A 24764-nucleotide genomic window follows, 5' to 3' on the forward strand; every position below is an offset into this window, starting at 1 on the left:
CTCCTGTGCTGCCTCCTACAGTTCATGCACGCTCCCTATAGCACCTGTCCAGCAGGACAATTTTGCTAGGGTTAGGGTGCAGACCCTCCAGGGTAGGGTGCAGGAATCCAGTTGTAAATCTTGACCGAGGCCGTGTAGATGCATGATCGGTTGGTAAATCTAAACATTTTAAAAACTTCTTCCTCGAATTGTCCCGGCATTTTTGCCACGGCTCATGGGAGCGTGAGGTCCGCTTGGCAACTTATCCCGAAAATTAGCGTAGGCACTAGTTTTTACGAAAGTGACTGCCATCTGACCTTCCAACCCAGAGGGTAAACTCCTAGTCCGGTTTCCTCACGATGTTTTCCTTCACCGAAAAGCGACTGGTAAATACTAAATGTACATAAGTTCCGAAAATCTTATTACTACGAACCGGGGTTTTAACCCGCGACCTCCGGATTGCAAGTCGCATGCTCTTACCGCTAGGTCACCAGCGCTCTCTCGTTTTAAAAAAAATAATGTCAAAATGACGGTAAGGACAAATGATTTATTATTATCAAAGGGAACTTAACATGGAGTCGTACTGTCAAAGTAAATTTTGTAATCAACTACATGTTCTGCCATCTTTCGACACAGGACTAAAACTATTAGAATGACATATGACCCATGTTCGTTCACTGATGTGTTAAATATCAAACGGTGTCGCCATCTACACGAGTATAGGCCAAAGGTATATCGCCATCTATTCGAGCATTTTTCTTGATTTTTCGAGGCACGTTTTTTTCTTAGACTTTATTAGAGTTACATATATCTTTGTTATTATTAAAGGCATTTTAGATTTGACAGACGTTTATGAAATATATACCATGATACTAATTTCTCAAGTATTTCCATGCCATCAATGTCTCACATTACTCAGATATGAAGTAAACTACTCATAACCATCGACTTTAAAAGATGCTATAAAAACTTGATATATTTTCCTATAATATATAAACATCTATAAACACAACAAAAAGAGTTTCATACTATACATACACTAATAGAACCCTACAGAATTATTCTATATCTACGGATCGTCTTATATCGTATATGAAATACATGTTGATATAATTATAATTATTATAAATATTGCTTGGAACGGTATACCATTATACAAGATGTATTCAAGTGTTTAAAGTTATACAATTATTCATATTGGTGCGAAAAATAACTAGTTAGGCCAACCATACATTTTCCAAGCATTTATTTTTAACCGTCACCGCCAAAGACGTGAACTGACGCGCGGGGCTTCAGCCCAATAAAAATCTTCTTGCGTTACAATAAGGTTCACAATGTCGCGCCACGCACGACAGGAGGGTTAATGTTTTTTCTTGTTTAAACCAAACATACTTAAAACATACACGGTGTAACATGAGGAAACCGAAAGATATTAACAGTGTATTCCTGACATTTAGAGACTAAAATGTCATACAAAATTTTCTGGAATTAGCCTAGTTTCAGAGTTAATACCAATTAAAAAAAAAACATCTTATTGTAACTTCGTGCAAAACGCCTTTTTGAGCGCGATTATGCCATTATGGGCGTAGTCTAAATATCCTTATTAATAGATGTTAAAAACTGACAAGTAACCTTTGCAAAAACTTTCAAAAGGTTTTACAAAAAAAATCGTAAAAATTCATTTTCAGTGCCACTTTTACCATAACATCAACTTTTTATGAACAAATAATAATATAATAAAACATTTATTTCGGACAGAATTACATTCAAAGATGTAAAAAAACATTTTTTTTTTTTGGCGAATTTGTACTTAACCTCATATAACATTTTTGGTTGTTATGGGTTAAAATCTTTCGGGTTTCTCGTGTTACACCGTGTATAATGTAGGTAGAGTCAAACCAAGCTAAGTTGGCAGCGATTTTGAGAGCCGAGACGGTGCAAGTGTTAAGTAAACGTCATAATTTCATAGAAGTTTGACGTTTGAAATAACCCTTGCACTGTCTGGGCTATTAAAATGGCTGCCAACTTAGCTTGGTCTGACTCTAGTAAGACAAAAAATGTTAAGGGAAAAAATGTTATAACAAACCCAAAGCTTTGAAAATGTACGGTCACGATGAGAGTAACGTAAATATCAAAATATTTAAATTCTCATCTGTTCCATTGTGTTGCAATAAGCGAAGTGTCATAGAAATTTATTTGTTTTAGGTTATTTTTCTAAGGAAAACCGAGATTTAACAGCTAAAGGTTTATGCTGATGAAGTAGTAAAATAGTACATTACGATACAAGTGCGAAAAATAGGAAATTCGAAACGAGTGGCGATAAATTAAAACACGACCGAAGGGAGTGTTTTAAATCGACACGAGTATTTTACAGTACATATGGGGCTACTTTAAAGTATTTTACAGTACATATGGGGCTACTTTATAGCACTAGTGCGAGAAGTAGCATATTACGTTACTGTGTCGAACATTTAAAGGGCCATATGTACTGTAAAACGTTGTACGATACATGTGCGAATAGGTAATTCGCAACTCGTGTCGATTTAAAACACTCCCTTCGGTCGTGTTTTAATTTATCGCCACTCGTTTCGAATTTCCTATTTTTCGCACTTGTATCGTAATGTACTATTTTAAGTTTTATATTCAAGATTACTTTCTGAAATATTCTCTTAACAATGATTTTTACGCTACTCATTTAAGTGGCCTTGTGCGAACCTATGTTACAAATTCGTATTTTCGTTAAGTTCATAATTATTACATTCGAATAAATAAGTTTCGTATATTTTATGTTTTTTTAGTTATGAGATTAAATTGCTACGAGCAGAATAAGAAAAAAAGCCTAAACATCTAAATTTAGGCATTTCAAAGATTATAGCAAATAGTTTTACGAGAAAAACACTTGTGTGTTATTCAAAATTGTCTGTAGTTTTAATCATTTTGAAGTTTGTAGAGTATAAAGCTTGTCAGAGCCTATAAAAGAGTACTTAGCACCAAATACTTGGTTTTCTACGATTTTAGACCATTCTGAACACTTACGTTGTTTCCAAAATAAATAACGGGACGTCCGTCAAAATAAGCACCAAATAAATTCTTTAAATGCACCAAAATAAGAAGGGTTTTAATAGGACTTCCAGAGACCTTTAATCGCTTTGAGTTTGGGTGATTTTTTCGTAGCTTCGAATTCTTGTTTGAAGCTGATTATGAATTTGTCTCTTAAACTCAAGCGTGGTGGTGTCGGTTTAAGCAGAAACTGTTTTAGATCATTAGTAAAACTCTTAGCCGTATAGTTAGGTTCATCTTTTCTCGACTCCTCATTGCTCGATTCCAAGAACGAAACAGATTTTATAGATTGCGTGGAATTCTTCCGCTCTCTAGTTTTCTTAGGTGTCGATCGAGATCTGGAGCTAGTGGTGGCTCTGCTAGATAAGCTGTAGCTTTTAGACACGAGGGAGTACTGATCATCATCTATAGAGTCAAGGGTGTCTGTAGATTTGTTGCAAACGCGACAGCATAACTGGCAATGCTCTTGATCGCTATGGTATCTTCCATTGCAATAGACATAGGTCGCCTTAGGTCTGCTTGGCTTTTTGGTTTTCTCTTTTCTAGCGTCTTTATAATTCCTCGATCTCTTGCGTCTGCATTTAGGGCAGTTATGTCTGGCGATTCTTCGCAGCTCTTTCAGGAATTCATAATCAATTTCGAAGTAGTTTTTAGCATCTGGTTCGGAGTAGTACTTGAGGTCGCTATCGGTGGAGTCTCTTTTGAGTTCCTTGGGTTTTTTCTTCTGTTTGGGGATGTCTCGGCCCGGGTCGGAGTAGTAGCGCAGGTCCTGGGGCGAGAGCCTGTAGGGTGCCTCGTACTTACAGTGCGAGCAGAAGGTGACGGACTTGCAGGAGGGGCGCGGCGCGGGGGGCAGGGGTCAGGCCTGCACGGAGGGCACCCAGAGGGTCTTGTTCTGCTCCTCTTCGACGGCTTCCTTGATTTGAGTGCACATGTACGCTATGTTCACGCCTGCAGGGATTTCGGCTGTGGACAAAAGTTTTTTGTAATATGCTGGTTTTGCCACTAAACCTTATGCTAATCTTTCGTTTGATTGACAACATACTGATCTTTGGGACGGGACCACGAATGCAACGTCGACATAATTCTTAATTTATTTACACGCGATTAAGTCCCGTTTAGTTATTAATTATGTGTAAAATCATGATAGTTAGTTTAAATCACCATATAATGCGCTATTCTGCTCGACCGAGATTCGAACTCACGATTTTTGACCACAGATACATACGAAACTGATTAAAAAAATTATTGTCGTGGTGCATATGTAACCTTTACCTTTACGTGTGTTCCTAGTACATGTGTGCAGTAGATTACTAGACCTAGACCTTGTAATTTAATATTATCAGTCTTACCTGAGATATTACTTCTGTATTCATTCTAAATCTTCAGTTCATGTTAATACATCTCCTTGTCAGCCTTACCTGACACCTTATCCGCGGGATAAGGTGTCAGGTAAGGCCGAATATAAGTTCATAAGGGACCAGGATACATTAAACAAACTGAATTAATTAATTTTAGTGTTTAGTATAAGCATGCATTTACACTCAATTTATGTTGTATTCGATATATTAAGGATATATTACCAAAATGCTAGAAGTATCAGAGGTAAACTTAATGAACTATATCTTTCTTCCTTAAAAGTAGCATATGATATCATAATTATAACCGAAACATGGCTAAACGATAACATCCTCGATTCTGAAATACTTAACGACAGTTATATAATTTACCGTAGAGATAGAAGCAGCACTCTCGCTGTTAAATCCGATGGAGGAGGAGTTTTAGTAGCAGTTTCTAAGAAAATAAAATCAGTTAGGTTATTTGCTTATGAGAGTGCGCACGAGGACCTCTGGGTACAGGTCTCTAACAATTCTGATACGACTTCTAGTCTTTTTATTTGTGCCGTGTATATACCTCCTCCTGTAACATGTGACCGCCTCATTAACCACCTAGATTGTATAAGTAACAGCATTTCGTCTATTGGTGATTGCACCGGAGTATTAGTTGTAGGTGATTTCAACATCGGGAGTATTAGCTGGATGCCTAATAAAAAATGCGATTTAACATCACACGCACTTATGAACTCCACGCGTTCCTCGAGTTTTGAAGAAGCTCTCTCTGATTTTATGTGCCTTCATGATATCAAACAATATAATCTTATTAAAAACAAAGATGATAGAATTCTAGATTTAGTGATGTGTTCCAATTCTTCTGTCAATACCACAATCGCCGATTCACTTACTAAAATTGATCCGTTTCATCCCCCATTGCTTATTACTATTAATTTTCCTTCCTTTCAGTACTTGGAAATTGCAAATGTAAATAGATTTAATTTTCATGCAGCTGATTACCTAAAAGTCAATGAACAAATAAACGATATCGACTGGAATACTATTTTTAAGCCCGCAGTCAGTGTGAACAAAATGGTAGAAACCTTTTATCATATATTAAAAGATATCATTATTAAATATGTGCCATCTAAAACTAGTAAAAAGAGCAGCTTTCCAGTTTGGTACACTAAACCTTTAATTAAACTGATCAAATACAAAGATAAACTGCGTCAGAAAGTCAAAAAATACAATAATCCTATTGACATATTAAATTTCAAGGAGGTCAGAGCTAAATGTCATCAGCTTATAGATGAAACTCACGCTATGTACCTAAAAACTGTCGAACTTTCGATTTCTAACAACAATTTAAAAACCTTTTGGTCATTTATAAAAACAAAACGTAAAAACAATGGTTCTTTTCCTGGTGAAATGTATTTAAAAGGTGACAAATTGTCTACACCGATTTCAATATGCGACGCTTTTGCTGATCACTTTTCCTCTGTTTATGTGCAGAACCGTACATTTAATATAAATCCTCAATCAATAGGTGAAAATTCACTCAATCATGGCACGTTAGTTAGTATTACATTTTCCCCTGAGGTCGTTGAAAAAGCGTTTAAGAAACTTGACAGGAACAAGGGAGCTGGGCCAGATTTAATTCCAGCAATATTTGTTGTCAACTGTGCAAGTAGTCTGGCACTCCCTCTTTGCCTTATATACAATGTTTCTCTTAAAAGCGGAGTATTCCCTTCGGTATGGAAGAGAGCTAACGTTTTACCTATTCCTAAATCTGGTAGTGCTGACAACATTGAAAATTATAGGCCCATATCCCTTTTGTCGATTTTCGGTAAGGTATTTGAATCGTTGATCAATCCAATTCTGTTAGGGCATCTAAGGCCTTTCCTTATATCACAACAGCATGGTTTTCGAGACAAAAAGTCGATAGTTTCGAATTTAGTGGTACTCACTTCTGAACTATCAGAAGCACTAGATGGAGGATCGCAGGTTGACGCTATTTATACGGATATAGGTAAGGCTTTCGATAGAGTCAATCATAGTATCTTGATTCGTAAACTTTGCGACTTCGGGGTTCATGGCAACCTTTTAAAATGGTTTTTGTGTTATTTAACGTCAAGATCACAAAAAGTTGTAGTGTGCGGGCGGGAGTCACGTAGTTTTGAGGCTCCTTCTGGCGTGCCCCAAGGTTCACACCTGGGGCCTACATTATTCTTGGCCTTTATTAATGATATGTCCAAAGTAATACTCCATTCCAACTATTCACTCTTTGCTGACGACTTAAAGATTTTCAAAGTGATCAATTCAATATCTGATTCACTTTTATTACAGGAAGACTTAAATCGTATTGTCAAATGGTCCGAAATAAATCAACTACCTTTAAACATCAATAAGTGTAAGCATATTAAATTCACAAGGAGACAATTTATCTTACCTACGTCATATTATATCAACAGTGTCGCTCTTGAAGAAGTCTCCGAAATAAAGGATTTGGGTGTCATATTGGACAGTCAGCTATCGTTTAAGGCTCATATAGACGATATTGTAAAAAGAAGTTATAAGCTATTAGGTTTTGTATGGCGCAATTGCAAAATTTTTAAAGGAAGTGCGGCTCTTATTACCGCCTACACTTCCTTAGTAAGGAATACTTTAGAATACTGTTCAAGTGTATGGAACCCCCAGTATAAATGCCATGAAGATAGAATAGAAAGAATTCAAAAACAATTTCTATTTTTCTTATCCATACATCAAAAGAAACTCCGTTCTCTTCCGACATACGAGGATCGACTAAATTTTTTCAAATTATCTCCTCTAGTGAAGCGCCGGTGGATTGCAGATCAACTTTTGCTACACAAAATATTAAATGGAATCATTGAATCTCCCGAACTTATAGGCAAAATAAGATTTTCAGTGCCAAGGCCAAACTCTCGTATAGTTAACTTCCGACCTTTCGCTCTTAGAACTTACCGAACGAACCTCGGATCTCACGGCACCATACCTAGAATATGTAGGGAACATAACAAGTTATTTAAAGCATCCCGAGTCGACATATTATCTTTAAGTCAAAGTAGTTATAAGAATTATTTGTATAAAAATGCTATAGTATAAAAACGCTAGCTGCATGTAAACGAAGTACTAAATTTAACGATAAGTATGTTATATTACATTATACTTTAGGTCTTAATTGATTGATTAGTATTAACGCATGTTGTGTTTACCTATTATTGGATAGACACTTACTCATGTATTTTTGGGTTTTTATCTGTATTTTTTGTAGTGTTGTATCTGTTGGTAAACCTTAAATAAATAAAATAAAAATAAAAAATACCGGGTATCCTTGATCTGTTTGACCTTCTTTATTCTTCCTTTATTGCACCATGTTAATTACAAAATAGTATTTACATGCGAAAGAGTAAGTATCTCATGGACCCAGAATGGGTATGGCAATTTTATCCTTGACTTTGTAATTTAATATTATTAGTCTTACCTGAGATATAACTTCTGTATTCATTCTCAATCGTCAGTCCATGTTCATACATCTCTTTAGCCGCCTTAACTGACACCTTATCCGCGGAGTACGAGGTATATTTGACCTTGACCTTGTAATTAAATATTATCAGTCTTACCTGAGATATAACTTCTGTATTCATTCTCAATCTTCAGTCCATGTTCATACATCTCCTTAGCCGCCTTAGCAGACACCTTATCCGCAGGGTACCGGGTATCCTTGACCTCTTTGATTTGCTTGCACGATTTGAACTTTATTAGTAGGACGATAGGGTACATCTGTTGTTTGTGGAGCTTCTCAATGGTCGCTACACTTATGTCGAGAATGCAGTGCATGCCCTGGGAAAAAAGAACAGATTAGATTGTGTTTATATCAGATCACTACAAAGATCAAGGTTTTACGTGACCTTAACGAAATTCATGAAATAAAATAATTGAGTTTATTGTCAGCCTTAGTTATTTCATCTTTCCGGGCACAAATGGTATAGCCCAGATTAAAACCTCAAGCTAATATTGTTTTTATGTGATTAGTCAAGTAACAGTGTTTTGTGAACCAAATTAATTAATAATAAAAAATAGGTGAGAAATACTATTTTTGACATATAGTAAATATTTTTCTTATCAGTAAGCTCTTTTTTTTAATACTACGTCGGTGGCAAACAAGCATACGGCCTGCCTGATGGAAAGCAGTCTCTGTAGCCTATGTACGCCTGCAACTTCAGAGTTACATGCGCGTTGGCGACCCTAACACTCCGCACCCTCGTTGAGCCCAGGCAACCTTAATAGCCTGCAGCGGCATATAGTCGAAATGCGTATAATCCCTCCTTGGTCTTGGTTCTAAATGCGTGCCTCTCACCAAGGCTGCTCCCAGTACGGCGATGGGTTCGGGATTGATACGCGCGAACAGGCCCAGCCAGTCGGAGATTAGTTAGACGTACTACGTAGTAACTATAATAATATTTACCTTCTCAGCGAGCTCCTTGATACATGAAGCGGTATGCAGTCGAAATGCGTTGAGTCCCTTCTCGGTCGAGGCTCTAAGGCTCGCCTCTCACTAAGGCTCGCCTCTCACTAAGGTTCGCCTCTCATTAAGGCTCGTTCTAGTTCTGGTTCGGGCCGGACACGCGCGAACACGCCCGACCAGTCGGAGATCATTTTGACGTACTACGTAGTAACTATAGTAATATTTACCTTTTCAGCGAGCTCCTTGATAGCCTGCAGCGGTATGCAGTCGAAATGCGTGGAGTCCCTTCTCGGCCTCGGCTCCAAATGCGTGCCTCTCGCTAAGGCTCGTTCTAAGGCTGCTCCTTGTACGGCGAGCGGCTCGGGCCGCACGCGCGCGAACACGCCCGGCCAGTCCGACACCAGCTTGGCGGCCACGCACTCGCGCAGCGGGCCCAGCACCACCACGGGCCGGTGGCTGCCGTCTGGACAAAATGTATACAAATAATAGATACTGTAAGTACTTAGTAATGATTAGGTGCCGTAACGAGTTAACCCTTTCACCTCCCAGCTCCTTTCTCTTTAACCCCATGGGGTTTGTTGGTCAAGACGTTTACGTCCCCTATACATTAAAATTGTTTGAAGTGTAGGAAGTTATTCATAATCGATTTTTTTGAAGAAGGCATTTACAACTTTAGGCAGCAGGAAGATGATGTTACTTGCATACGCGGTTGCATATTTAAAATTAAACCTGACAAGTGCGAGTCGGACTCGCCCACCGAGGGTTACGTGCTTTTAGGGTTCCGTAGCCAAATGGCAAAAAACGGAACCCTTATAGATTTGTCATGTCCGTCTATCTGTCCGTTTATGTCACAGCCACTTTTTTCCGAAACTATAAGAGCTATACTATTCAAACTTGGTAAGTAGATGTATTCTATAAACCGCATTAAGATTTGTACACAAAAATAGAAAAAAAAAAAAATTTTTTTGGGGTTTCCCATACTTAGAACTGAAACTCAAAAAATCTTTTTTCATCAAACTCATACGTGTGGGTTATCTTCGGATAGGTCTTCAAAAATGATATTGAGGTTTCTAATATAATTTTTTTCTAAACTGAATAGTTTGCGCGAGAGATACTTCCAAAGTGGTAAAATGTGTGCCCCCCCCCCCCCCCCCCCCTGTAACTTCTAAAATAACAGAATGAAAAATCAAAAAAAAAAATTATGATATACATTACCATGCAAATTTCCACCGAAAATTAGTTTGAACGAAATCTAGTAAGTAGTTTTTTTTAATACGTCATAAATGGTACGGAACCCTTCATGGGCGAGTCCGACTCGCACTTGGCCGCTTTTTTACTTTTTTAGTGTTTGTTGTTATAGCGGCAACAGATATACATCATATGTGAAAATTTCAACTGTCTAACTAACACGGTTCATTAGATACAGCCTGATGACAGGCGGACGGACGGACAGCGGAGTCTTAGTAATAGGGTCACGTTTTAGCCTTTAAGTACGGAACCCTAACAAAGTTGCAGCGCACCATAGCGGTTCAATCACAATCGTGTGAGGTGACGAATCACGGAATATCGCGGTATTGTTTGCTAGAAGTACTTACAGTGCAAAAGCGGTGGTGGCCGAGTGGATATGACGTCCGATTTTCAATCCGGAGGTCGCGGATTCAAATCCTGGCTCGTACCAACGAGTTTTTCGGAACTTATGTACGAAATATCATTTGATATTTACCACTAGCTTTTCCGTGAAGGAAAAACATCGTGAGGAAACCTGCATGCATCTGCCAAGAAATTCAAAGGTGTATGTGAAGTCCCCAATCCGCATTGGGCTAGCGTGGGGACTATAGCCCGAGCCCTCTCGCGCATGAGAGGAGGCCTGTGCTCAGCAGTGGGACGTATATAGGCTGAATTATTATTATTATTATTACTTACAGTGCAGCCTCTCAACTCGCTGATATGTGAGCAGAGTGTCGTGCGAGACGAGCGCGCCCGAATCGCTCCAGCATCCCAACTCCGTGTTGGAAAACGAGGCCAGTTCCTATAAATACCAACAATATGCTTACTGCCTAATATATACACTCAATAAAGAGCCGGCTTAGCAAAATATTACTAGGTCTTGATCAGCAGTTTTTTATTTTTATTTTATTTATTTGGAGATCCAACAGCTGTGACATTAACATACTTCACCTATGCATTAAAAAAAGATCACGAATTGATATCGGTCAAAAACCCAATTGAGTATGTGAAAAGATATGACTACCAATAAGGTGTAATTTCGCCTCTGGGTGAGAAGTTCAGAGCAAGGCTCGGAACCGGTTTATAAAATACCGGTAAATACCGGTTTATTTCGGTTTTCCTCCAAACTTTTATAAGAATGCGATCGTTTTAAGGTTATTTTAACCTGAAAAACCGGTTTATTCAACAAGCGACGAAACGGCCGACCGGGCTGGTGGTGTGCCACGTAAACATATACACCGACATGGAAAGAAACCGGTTTTTATTGCTCCAAACCGGTTAATTTGACAAGAGCTGCTATCATAAAAACCGGTTAATAAATAACGGTTTTTCGAGCAGAACCAAAATTAAAAGGTTTTGCGCCAAGTTTGAAAATTTAACCGGTTTCCGAGACTTGATTCATAGGACAGTCGCTTTCGTAGAAACCAACCATACGCATTATTTGTATTAGGTTGCCAAATGCGAGGGGGAAACACCTAAGGGCCACCCAACACTAGTGCCAACACACGCGAGCGTCGGCGTCGAGTCAACTCTACGGACGCAACGTTAGCACAACTGCACAGCGACGCCATTTTCCATAGCGCTGACTATACTCTGTATCTTTAGGTATTTAAATAAAAGTAAACAAAATATACCCTCAAATGGCTCGTTAAGCCAGTTGAGAGTAGATTGAAACATTACATGATCAAATAATGTTGGTTTAAGTCAGGTTATTCAGTGACAGATATACGCGGTTTTTTATTTGGTTGGTTAACCAATAATAGTACATTACGATGCAAGTGCGAAAAATAGGAAATTCGAAACGAGTGGCGATAAATTAAATCACGACCGAAGGGAGTGTTTTAAATCGACACGAGTTGCGAATTACCTATTCGAGTACAACGTTTTACAGTACATATGGCCCTTTAAATGTTCGACACAGTAACGTAATATGCTAATTTTCGCACTAGTGCGGTAAAGTAGCACCATATGTACTGTAAACGTTATAACTACCCGTCAATGAACAAATTGTTTGTTTACTTTTATTTAAATACCTAAAGATACAGCCTGTAGACGCCGAAGCTCAAACCAACCTTCGACGCTCAAATCGTACCTTGCTGTCTCGATGTTTCTTGCGGCGGAAGAACGAGCGCCGCGCAGTGCTTGAGGCCCGCCTTTGCGCTTCTCCGTCAAGAGAGCCCATGGAACGTCGAAGAAGTTCTTCAACCCTGAGGGGTGATATCCAGAATTATTACTTGAAAACAATCATGTTCATCTTGGATACAGGATGTTAGGAACAGAATAAAGAAAGACTTTTTGGTTTGATTTTGGACCCGGGTACGTCCTTAAACTACGTCCACAAGAGAGGTATGGGCATTGTGAATATCATCTCGCTTTGTGTGGTAGGGCACAGCAGAGCGGATGTCATTCTACATCTAGAGCAGAGCCCAACTGGGGAATTACCTCCACCTTACAGAAAACCGCAGCCAAATAACACTAGACCCTACTCATAGTGTTGTGTTCCTGTCGGTGAGTAAGGTTGCCAGAGCTCAACGAGGGGACAGAGGGGTGTTAGGGTCGGCAACGCACATGTGGAGTTACAGGCGTACATAGGCTGCGGAGACTGCTTACCATCCGGCGGGCCGTATGCTTGTTTGCCACCGACGTAGTATTCAAAAAACAGTACCTGTGGTCAGTGAGAACGGGACCGTTATATCTTCTATGACCTTCTTTTCTCACTGATCAATATCAGTCAGTGTCTACTCACAACAAAATAAAATGCATGATGCCCGAAGTAGAAAGGGATTAATATTTTGACGACCGGTCTGGCCTAGTGGGTAGTGACCCTGCCTACGAAGCCGATGGTCCCGGGTTCAAATCCTGGTAAGAGCATTTATTCGTGTGATGAGCATGGATATTTATTCCTGAGTCATGGGTGTTTTCTATGTATTTAAGTATTTATAAATATTTAGATATTATATATATATCGTTGTCTAAGTACCCTCAACACAAGCCTTATTGAGCTTACTGTGGGACTTAGTCAATTTGTGTAATAATGTCCTATAATATTTATTTATTTATATTTTAATTTTAAAATAATATTGAATGCAGGCATGTTGTATCGGCCGTGATAGGTTTTTGTCAAGTAGTATTCTCTCAATATGGGAAATAACTTATTGCAATTTTTGAAGGGTTGAATATCCGATGAATGACAGAACGAAATTTGACGTATAATGTTGCTAGATGAATAATATATTCCTAAACACAGGGATAGGGAGCGTGCATGAACTGTAGGAGGCAGCACAGGAGCCGTCAGATTTTTGGCGCGAGGCGTAAATGTGATGTTTATTGTTCCAATGTAGCCCACAAGATGGCAGAACCTACTATGCACAAGAAAACACGTGACGTGTAAATTTACATGTTTATTGTTCCGATTCAGGCCAAAAGATGGCAGACCCTCCAACGCGCACGGTCCCTATAGAGAAGAGAGAAGTACCTATACATAGAAATAGTTTGAATATTCAATGATTTGTGTAATAATTGATTTTAGCTCAGTAAATATTCATATTGCTATTTATGACTTTTCCTACTCCTCTACTGTTATCTGTCATTTATGCATTCATTAACACGAATATAAGAACATACATAAAAGATTTCAAGAAAAGTCTATATTGTCTATTCCTCATAAAAGCTCTTGTGCTTTTAATCGCTATAACGTTACTGCGATTAATGGCTACCAACCTAACAAAACCAAAACGAATACAGTTTTAAACTAAGTGCATTGCTGCCAACTTACAAAATATTCATTTGGTTGCATAGTAAAAATAATTACTTCATAAGTCAGAAACACGCATGTGACACCCGTAATATAGCAACACCCATAGACTACGAAGACCGCTTAGCGTTGCTTGTTAGTCTCCGTAGGCTACGGTGGCCAATATTGAGAAAAAACTGTCCAAAAATGTAATTTAGCAAGTACCAGGGCCTCATGAGTTACGAGGTGTCGCCGACCGGCCGGCCGCGGCCCTGGGCGGGCCGGGCGCGTAACAAGGTATGCTCGCGCGTCTTGGCTATATACTTTTGCTGTAATTTGTTTACCTAAATTAAGATTTATTTTTGTTGACTCGTAGGAAAAATATTGTATGCAACGTTGTATAAGTAGGTCAATAAATGCTCGTGGCGTATTCCTTTACAATGTTCGTCTACGCCTTCGGCTCTGGCTCACATTGTAACTCACGCCACTCGCCTTTTTTGATCCTTCTTAACAACTGTTGCATAATAGTACATTACGATACAAGTGCGAAAAATAGGAAATTCGAAACGAGTGGCGATAAATTAAAACACGACCGAAGGGAGTGTTTTAAATCGACACGAGTTTTCGCACTAGTGCTATAAAGTAGCACCATATGTACTGTAAAATACTATTACAGTACATATGGTGCTACTTTATAGCACTAGTGCGAAAATTAGCATATTACGTTACTGTGTCGAACATTTAAAGGGCCATATGTACTGTAAAACGTTGTACGATACATGTGCGAATAGGCAATTCGCAACTCGTGTCGATTTAAAACACTCCCTTCGGTCGTGTTTTAATTTTACGCCACTCGTTTCGAATTTCCTATTTTTCGCACTTGTATCGTAATGTACTATTAAAACATTAAGTTAAACTATCCTGACCGTTGTCACAGTCACAACTCTATAACGAAAGGCATTTTAGGTACATATGTATATTAAAGAACAACACTTTTAACCCTCTCAATAACGTCACTGGCTATATGAGCGTTGTTAACAGATGTTAAGCGAGGTTTAGACTAGCAAGAAATTGCATACAATTCTCAATACATTGCGGTATCTGATGAAACTTTTGAATGCAGTTTACCTTAGTAGCCAGCAATGTAACGTAAATTGCATGCAAGTTCTTGCTAGTGTAAGCCTTGCTTTATACTCACTTAAACTTGCTGGGTATAGTGCCCCAATGCCGCTTCTGTCCTTTGCAGTCTAACTGCCACGCCCGCCACAACCCTGGAGCGCCGTTGAAGAGGGTGTTGTCCACAAACAACACCTCGTCTTTTCGGAACCACAGCGAGTACTCGTCTATCGTATCGACACCTGAAATAATACAATTAGTTAGATTTGAAGAGATTTATAAAAGATTGTATTAAGCAGGTCTCAAAATAATGCCATTAAGCTTAGAAATAAATTAAAAGTTCTTGGCAAAAAAAATCATTTTTGGTACAAGCTTTTTAACGCTGACTGTACTTTTTTTCCACAGGCAACTAACACTCATCGAGACAATTCTATAAACCCCAAACACAATTAGGTTGCGTTGTTTTATCACAGAGTTCCTACGGCTACCTCCTGTCTCCGTCATCAGATCAGCTCGATGGTACCATAATATTGCATTGTCACCCGACTTACATATGTATGCAAATTTTCAGCTTCATCGGAAACCGGGAAGTGGGTCAAATTTAACTTGCAAGATTTGTCCCATACATACTAACAGGACAAGTTAAATAAAAGTAAGTTAAAAAAAAAACACTAAAAAATCACTATCTGGGGCGAGGCTCCCCTGGATCACGATTCACGGTACAGTACGGTGTCTCTTCGTGTAAGGCCCGAGTGGACGCTCGAGTTGGGCGTGCAGCGGAGCAGGGCGTGCGGCGTGCATGTTCAACAAATGCAAACGTATAGGAGCGGCCGCACTGCACGCTGTACAAATCGCTTGTGAGCCCGACGCCACGCTGCACGCCCCGCCGAACGCTTCAAGCGCCCGCTCAGGCCTTACACTTACGGTAGATGTCGCTAGGCACGTCCCTAAGTCGCATACGGTGGGAATATTCGCTGTCCTTGAGTGAAGTCTCGGTAGCTCAGTTGGTGGAACGATGGGCTAGTGATCCAGAGAGTTCGAGCTTCGCCAAGACAGTGAATTTTACCACTTTAAATTTACTTCTGAGATTTAAGTTTTTCACCAAATAAAAAAGGTCCCATATGCAGCTAGCACGATACCTTTTATAAAATCCACGAAGTTATATGAAAACATGATTTCTAGCAAAAGTTTCATTGCAATGGGACTAACTACGTATAAGCATAGAGAATTTGAAATAGAGGTGGATTGTCAAAGTAAATTTTGTAGCCACAATAAATTTCAACGCATGATTAAACCTTTTAGAACGCCATTCGACTTTGATCCTTATTCTTTCACTGATATGTGTTAAATTTGTTAAATATCAAAAAGTGGCGCCAATACCAGGCACGGGCTAAATGTTATGGCGCCATCGCTCGAAACGATGCCGCCATACCTTTGTACTTTGATCTATTAGATGGCGCAACTTTTTAATATTTAACAAATTCAACACATATCAGTGAAAGAATAAGGATCAAAGTCAATTGTTCTAAAAGTTTAAACCGTGTGTCGAAAGGTGGCAGTAAATTTACTGTGGTTACAAAGTTTTCTTTGGCAGTCCACCTATATCTCAAATTCTCTTTGGTATAAGTTAGCGGTAAAAAGCATTTACATAACAACGACTGATCCCAAAAGTCAAAGTTTTTTTTTAAGTCCCAAAATCAAAACCCTATTCCTCTCGTGCATGAGATGAGGCCCTTGCCCAGTGGGGCATATACACCGTGGGCTGGTAAAACCCGACAGATTTTTACCACGCATTCCTGAGGTCATGAGGAGTAAAAAATATTATATAAGTTTTGGGAAAATTCAGCAAAAAAAAAATTTATCAGACAAAAAAAAATTGTTTTTTTTTTCATACGACACGTTATTTCTTCTTACATCTTGGCGACAAAAAAAAAATATTATTTACAACGAATAAGTAAAGTTTTTGTTTTATTTACACTAAAAATTGCGAGTTTCTTATAAAACTTTTGTCTGCCAACAGGTCTATCTAAACCAAGTCACATAGTAACAGCGTCGCAGCCAAAAAGGTGTTTTTCACTAAGTTATTACAGAAACAATTTTTTACAAAAATAGTCATTATCTCTAAAACAAGACCGATTTCAGAAAACTTTCTGTGACATTTTAGTCTCTAAATACGGTCAAGAATACATCTTCAAAATCCGTCGGGTTTTATCAGCCCACGGTGTATACGTTGGTTTTTTAAAGTGTTTCTGTAGTTGATGTTTTTCTGTATGTTCAAGTAGTGAAATGTTTGTTGATAGGCTAGCAACAGCGATGGCAGCACAGTGCAAAAATATTCTAATTCTGAGCTCCTATTTTTGCGAGATGACAGTTTAGCTCGCAAGGCAAAGATAAAATCCAAGCATAGACACAAACACTACGCGCATATCCATAGACTAACAACAATAGACCGCCGCCCCTTGACGAGCGCTTAACCAAAACGCTATTTATTTTCGTAGTCGACATCTAGCGTCAAGTAACGGTTTATTCGGCTGCCTAAATGGTTCGGATTAAACCGGTATGTCGTCATGCCGTTATATAAAGGTATCGTTATTTTTCGGTTATGCAGTCTCCGGGGTAAATACATATTTATATACATAGAAAACACCCATGACTCAGGAACAAATATCTATGTTCATCACACAAATAAATGCTCTTACCGAGATTCGAACCCGGGACCATCGGCTTCGTAGGCAGAGTAAAATTGAAAGAAGATTGAATTTATTGAGGGGGAAAGTTGAAAATAGAGTTCCGGTTGTAATATTAGCTGAAATCCGCTATACTTGCCGCTAGATGTCGACTACGAAAATAAGCAGCATTTTGGTTACGCGCTGGTCAAGGGGATTGGTGGTCTAGCGTTATTAGTCTTTTATATATTTTAATTGGTTTGCCCCAAATACTTCAGCCGTAAACATTGCAGCTTTAACATTTTACACTTTACGTCTTTTAGTATTACTTTGCCTATGATTCAAGGTAAGTAAAAACACCAAAAATACGCATGGTCACACGTTTTAAAAGAAATTTCTTACATTCGAAGTCCACTGCTTCTTTGCTCTGCGTTTCTTGCCCTGACGAACCTAAATTATTTCATTTCATTATAAATTTGAACAACTATTTATTGAGGAGATACTGTGTTTACTGATATTAATCGACATTATATTCATTTCTACTTTAGTTCCAAATATAATTTATATAATTCTGCTGAGAAAAAACATTGTGAGATTTTAAAAAGGTATTAAAGGTCGTTACGCACTGTCGATTAGTCGCAGGTGACTTGGTCTCTCGGCAACTAAAACAACTAACTAAGGCCAGGAGACCAAGCCAAGTGGAAGCATCACTAAAACATGTGTTCTGTCCAACAACTCTCTCTCTCTCTCCTTCTCTCTGTGTTTTTGTGTGTTGTCTGTTTAACAACTTTGTCAGTAGAAAAAAGCGCGAAATTCAAATTTTCTATGGGACGCACGTACATATTTAAATTTGCCGCTCTTTCCTACTGACGGAAATGGCTTGACGGACTATATCTTCGAGAGAAAGACGGATACAAATTGCAGTGTGAACGCTTCCATTTAAACCCGTGTTCCTATTGGTCGCCGGCGACCAGCAGTCGCTTGTCGTTGCGTAAACGCCTATATAAGCATTCTGGAGGTAATTGCAGAGAGGGTTGAGAATCCTATACTGGCGCATTGGATTCGCCAAGTTATAGGATTTTTGAAATTTAGAAAATAGGTTAGGTATTTTAGTTGTAATATTATATTAAGTACAAAATTAACATTAGTTCCTAAGTTATAGTAACAAATATGGATGGTTGTAAAATCTGAAATAAATATTTTCAATTTCAATAAGCTATAGAAAATCACATTCGACGTCGACTAAGTCGCCGGCGGCCAGTCGACAGTGCGTAACAGGTGATGATAGCTCTAAGTGTATATTGTGTAATTAATGCCAATAATTATTCAAATAGTATAGCATAACTGTCATGTGTTTACGGTGAGTAGTGTTCCCACGTTTTAGAACATTCTAAATTGTTTATATCGAATTATTGGAAAATCCATGGATCAATATCCGCGATTCTTTCCAATAAAATACTCAAAACTGATCCGAAAACGGGACAACATTTAATATTATTTCTAATTGATTGAGAATAATAATAGTCGACCTTAAAACCCTCCGAGTATGTTTTGAGGTTCTGTCCTGGCAACACAATAAATAATATACCTGTAGATGTGATTTTGGCACATCGGTCGAAGCCGGCTCGAATGTAGAAGGCGTCGCCAGGTTTATCCTTGATTTCGTGGTATTGTTGCAGGTCCAGGCGGACTAGGACGGACACCTGAATAGAGGGATGTTTTAATAAACGATTCACATTAATACAAAATTATAAGTATGCAGAAGAAGCAAGAAAATATTGAATATTTTCAAATCCGATCTATGACTATGATGTATCTCGGAAACTAATAAGTTTTTGGCAAAAAATTTCATTTTTGGTACAACCTTTTATCGCTGACTGTACTTTTCTTTCCACAGGCAACTAAGACTCATAGAGACAATTCTAACAACTCCAAACACAATTAGTTTGCTTTCTTTCATCACAGGTTCCATGGCTACCTCCTGTCTCCATCATCAGATCAGCTCCATGTCATATTTATATTGCATTGTCATCTGATTTATATAAGTATGCAAAATTTCAGCTCAAACGGAAATCGGGAAATGGGTCAAATTTCGCTTCCAAAATTTGACCCACACTAACTAACAAGCCAAGTTAAATAAACGTTTGTAAAAATGTATGCTAGGTATAGAATTCGAGCCAAGAAATGACAATCAGTGTATTATAATGTACCAAAATCTGGTGTCTGGACTGTAATACGTAGGGTTCCCGGATTTGTGATAACTTAAGCCGACCAGACTAGCGATGCAGATAAGTTTTTAAAAGCGTCTTATATAATTCATTTTGAAAGGCGTCCGAGGAAAAACCGATGTTCCAAGTTTATGCATAGAGTAATTGTTCACACGAATCCCCATAAAATTAATAGTAAGCTAAAAAAAAGTGCACCATAAATTCTGCAACTCACCTTTTCCGCTGGCTTGGCCAACTCCAAAGCAGCCTGCTCAGCCGTCGCTCTCCTCAAATCCACATTATTGTACTCCATAATCTGGTCCCCCGTCCTCAATCCCGCATTATACGCGGGCGAGTCAATCTGCACACTATGCACAAAGATCCCCACTGCGTTACCCCCTACCAAACTGATCCCTAGATCGGAACAGTTTCTCATTTCTATTATCAGAAACCTCGGCAAGTCTTTACTCGTCTGCGATTGTCTTAAAGTCGCAACTTCAGTCGACGGCGCTTCCATTCTTAAGGATTGCTGCGGGCCCGGAGAATTTCTAGGGGTAGGGGATCCTGAGAGGGAAACTTCTTCGTCATGAGAACTTTCTCCTGAGGATGAACTCCCAGACACTTCGACCTCGTCTTTGTATTTCTCAGGACTGTATTGCACTAGCATGGTTATCGAATTGCCTATCTGCCTTAAAACGCTCGCGGCAAGACTGTAAGTTGCTGATCTCATATTAATACCACAAACTTCAAGCAACTGATCGCCAACTTGTAAACCTACTTGACTGGCAAGTGAGTTCTCGTTTACAGTTGATACGAACACACCTCCGCTGCTTGGTGGGCAGTAGATCTGTATGCCTAACGGCTGTTGACTCTTATCTATATGCACCCTTCTAAGTTCTCCTGGTAATGGCTTATTCCAGCCTAAACCAGTGTATTCAGGCATTGAATTCCTAGTCGCTTTATGGGCTATCTGCTTCGCTCCTCTTCCTGGACTTAAGATTTCTACATGATACGTCGGCATAGGTGAATTTCTCTCAGAACTCCTCTCTATAGAACCTGTGCTTAGTTTTCCAGCCGAATTCTTAGAAGTCACACTAGGATTTGAAGGGATTCTGAATCTCTGATTCTCTTTTTTTCTCGGGAATGTGCCGCCTTCGTAAACGTGAGGGTAGTCGCCTAATACTCTATTTGCACGAGGTACAGGCTGGAGATCAGACATGTTGTGAGTGTGTGAGGGGAACGAATGCATTTCATAGCTCGTTCCGATGCTTTCCCCTGACTGACTTTGAGGGATATTTGTCGGGCTCGCTAAATGTGGATATCGACTCGATGTGTGAGGATTAGAATTTACGAAAGGCCCTCTGTAATACTGAGATTGTAATCGCGATTGGGACGGCAAGGTGCCTGTCATGGCAAAATTGGTGTTGCTATTTAAGCTGTCAGGACCGAAGCTGTCACTGTCCGATGGATATTTGTTCACAGTTTTTGGCGATGAAGACTTTTTTGGAGCATAATACTGTTCTAGAATAGGGTGATTCTTCATCTGGTGCTCGAGCGATGTTGGCGTTTTTCTTGAAATAAAATCTAAAGAACTTGGTCCTTTATTGACATGGAAGTCTAAGGAATGAGGGCTTTTAGTTCTGTTTCTTGTCACTGGCTGGAAGTCTAATGAATCGTCAGAAGGGTTCAGAGCTAAGCTGAGTCTGTTCGGTGTGATGTCATGTTCAGAATAGTCGCTCATTGACATTTTATCTTTCTCAAGCGTCCGGATTTTCTCGAAGTTCATGCTTGGGGACGTGAACTGGGGATGGGGATTATGGATAGAAAGTGGGGCAGGTTTGGGAAAATGGGCGATAGCTGGGGAGGATTCTATGGATTTGTAGACGGAGTGTCGCGCTGGGGCGGTGACTTGTGTTAAGGGCGCGTGACCTAGGGGTATGGGGTTTGAGTTCCGATTGGTATTAGACCTTTGTGGTTCTGGTTGCAGCTTGGTGGGTGGGCTGAGGAGCATGGATAGTGGTGGTCGTTCTTTCCTCGAGCGTGGTTGGACGATGGTCCCAGTAGGGTTCTCCTCTAGGCCGAAGTTAGCTCGTGCTTTGGGCCAAGTGCCTCCATTTTTTGAATCATTCTGCGACTCTTTGTTTTTTCTTCGCGATCGTTTCAGGACACTGCTGGTTTCTTTGACTGTGAATTGAAACAATATGAATATGAGGTTACCAAACTATGCAAACATTTTAGGAAAACGATGAACTATAAATTAAAGACAACTTTTTCTTGGTCCATGGGGTCCCAGCGCGCACAAGTTTTTTGGAGAAATTGCGAAACGTCTGGTTGACGTAACTGGTGACCGAAGAGCTGGCGGCTTCCTCGCAGAACGTATCAGTATTGCGATACAACGAGGAAAAGCCGCCAGCATTCTTGGTACAATGCCTCAAGGGCCTATTTTAGATATAACCTAGTTATAGTAATCATCTGTATATATCCATTATGTATATTGTTATTGTAAATAAATACTCTTTAAGTAAAAAAAGAAAAAAATATGCATTTTTGTTTTTTCCCAATGGGCTATCTATAAACCACGAATACCATGATAATATAACTTAGTACAAGAATTCTTCTAACAAACTATGCTAGAATTGCCGCCTGGCTGGCGGGTCAGAACAAGAAATAGTTGATTCACCCAAAAGAAACTCATATTTGGTTATTGTGAACTTATATGGCATACATTTTATCAGTACTTAAAAGTTACATAGTTATATGACTTGGTCGGTATGGTTACTTACTTGTTTTTCCATGATAGCTGTCGATGACAGAATCCAACTCTGCTATCGCATCTGACTCTGGTACCTGGATAATAAATTACTTTTAATTAACATTATTCATTAAAATGTAAAAAATGGTACGCATAAAAAAAAATCGTGGAAACAATGATTGCTGAAAGTGCATTGTATGTACCCCTAACTCATTCAAAAAGAGCGATCTTTACTTTAGGAGGATTGACTATGAATATAAACAACCAGTCACAAATAAAGCCAATATATTAAAAATAATCCCAAACCCTTATCTTATAGGGACCGTGCGCGTTGGAGGGTCTGCCATCTTGTGGCCTGAATCGGAACCATAAACATGCACATTTACACGTCACGTGTTTTCTTGTGCATAGTAGGTTCTGTCATCTTGTGGGCGACATCGGAACAATAAACATCACATTTACGCTTCGCGCTAAAAATCTGACGGCTCCTGTGCTGCCTCCTACAGTTCATGCACGCTCCCTATATACAATCCCTTTAAACATTTCGATAGGGTGATGTGGTCCGCTCCCGGTACAGCGTCATCTCACGGGATATTTGGTAACAGTTTATATTAAAGTACTCGACAAAAGTATGGACGCGAACATGCATTTAAGATAGTGAACCAAGCAGCATTTGTCCGGAAGTACCTAAATCAAAATATTTATTATCATATGAAATAAATTTCTTATTACGCATTCAATAACACAAATACCAAGCGGAAATGGCGTTATCTCGACAACAGAAATCTTTATCGCAGCTCTCAAACAATTATAACAAACAATCCGACCTCGTAAACAACTGTACACTAACTATTTTAAACCAATAATATTTTTGATAAAAATAATACTTATAATTTATTGACAAACGATGATATACAATATTTGTATCATGAGTAAACAGACTAAACATATATATGCAGTTTCTTAAGCATAAAAGTTTAATAATAGTACCTACGTTACGATACAAGTGCGAAAAATAGGAAATATTTTTCGCACATGTATCGTACAACGTTTTACAGTACATATGGCCCTTTAAATTTTTGACATAGTTACGAAATGTGCTAATTATCGCACTAGTGCGGTAAAGTAGCACCACAAAAAATCAAATCAAAAAATCAAATGTAAATCATTTTACAGTACATATGGTGCTACTTTACCGCACTAGTGCGAAAATTAGCATATTACGTTACTGTGTCGAACATTTAAAGGGCCATATGTACTGTAAAACGTTGTACGATACATGTGCGAATAAGTAATTCGCAACTCGTGTGGATTTAAAACACTCCCTTCGGTCGTGTTTTAATTTATCACCACTCGTTGCGAATTTCCTATTTTTCGCACTTGTATCGTAATGTACTATTAAATTACATTGAAGTAACTAGTACTAGTTCTACGTGGGCCTCACGAAGTGCAGAGACAAAATGTGTATAATTGGGAGCATGAACTATAGACGCAAAGCATACAAAGTTTCATGATTTTGTTATACTGTCATAAAAAGATAAAGCGCTTATTTTTTACATATTCATGCGACCAGTTGACGTTACCACCATGATACAACCGGTTGACGATTTTTTAAATTAACAATAGCATCTGATTTAACATCTGACAAAGTATCAAACGGGAGGCGAAGACAATTTGTTTTCTTTTACGCGTTTCGGTGGCTGCCATTCCTCAACCCACCAACGGAGCGGCAGCTGACGTCCACGAGGGTTCATCATACATATCCGCTAACCACTATACGAGTTTTCGCCCGGGAGGCGCATGGTCATGGAAATCTGTTCCTGGCTCGCGGTTTACAGCATGAAGTGAAGGCAGCATCTGTTTAGTTAGAAGCGTGAATTGTTTTCGCTTTCGTAACTTTAATAATATAATAATAAACGAATCTTACCTTGTTTTGTTTGTCCTTCGACTTGCTGCGTCCGGTGACCGCCTCGATCTTCCCTCTGATCATGTCCCATGTACCTGATAACATCGATAACGTATCAATAAAGTGTCGATAGCTTATCTTATCGATTAGTTTACTACTCCAGCGCCTTTGGCCCATATTAGGTATTTATCTTTATCAATCACAAAGATATAAATGAATGAATAAACTTGTATGTAAATAATAAATAAATAAATAAATATTATAGGACATTATTACACAAATTGACTAAGTCCCACAGTAA

The 24764-nt window shown here is 39.0% G+C and overlaps 2 protein-coding genes across 2 annotated transcripts in view; both read right to left on the minus strand.

Moving 5' to 3' along the window:
* Nucleotides 1-2384: 2384 nt before the first annotated feature.
* On the minus strand, nucleotides 2385-3898 carry LOC133526606 (uncharacterized; the record flags this gene model as incomplete). The annotated part of the gene is made up of 1 exon (XM_061863297.1): nucleotides 2385-3898. A coding segment is annotated over one exon (801 nt), but the record flags the coding sequence as incomplete, so codon positions are not given.
* Nucleotides 3879-24764, minus strand: part of LOC133526607 (disks large homolog 5) — a 49003-nt gene continuing 28117 nt past the window's right edge. The window contains exons 34-43 of the mRNA XM_061863298.1: nucleotides 24485-24558; nucleotides 22589-22652; nucleotides 20041-21989; nucleotides 19187-19301; nucleotides 15015-15174; nucleotides 12176-12290; nucleotides 10780-10885; nucleotides 9084-9319; nucleotides 8012-8231; nucleotides 3879-4005 (exon numbers count right to left, since the gene is read on the minus strand). Of these exons, the coding sequence (XP_061719282.1) occupies nucleotides 3899-4005; nucleotides 8012-8231; nucleotides 9084-9319; nucleotides 10780-10885; nucleotides 12176-12290; nucleotides 15015-15174; nucleotides 19187-19301; nucleotides 20041-21989; nucleotides 22589-22652; nucleotides 24485-24558 (3146 nt within the window). The 3' untranslated portion in view covers nucleotides 3879-3898. The remainder of the gene's footprint in view (nucleotides 4006-8011; nucleotides 8232-9083; nucleotides 9320-10779; nucleotides 10886-12175; nucleotides 12291-15014; nucleotides 15175-19186; nucleotides 19302-20040; nucleotides 21990-22588; nucleotides 22653-24484; nucleotides 24559-24764) is intronic.

Source organism: Cydia pomonella, chromosome 16 (genome assembly GCF_033807575.1).
Source record: "Cydia pomonella isolate Wapato2018A chromosome 16, ilCydPomo1, whole genome shotgun sequence".
In the NCBI taxonomy this organism is placed as follows: domain Eukaryota; kingdom Metazoa; phylum Arthropoda; class Insecta; order Lepidoptera; family Tortricidae; genus Cydia; species Cydia pomonella.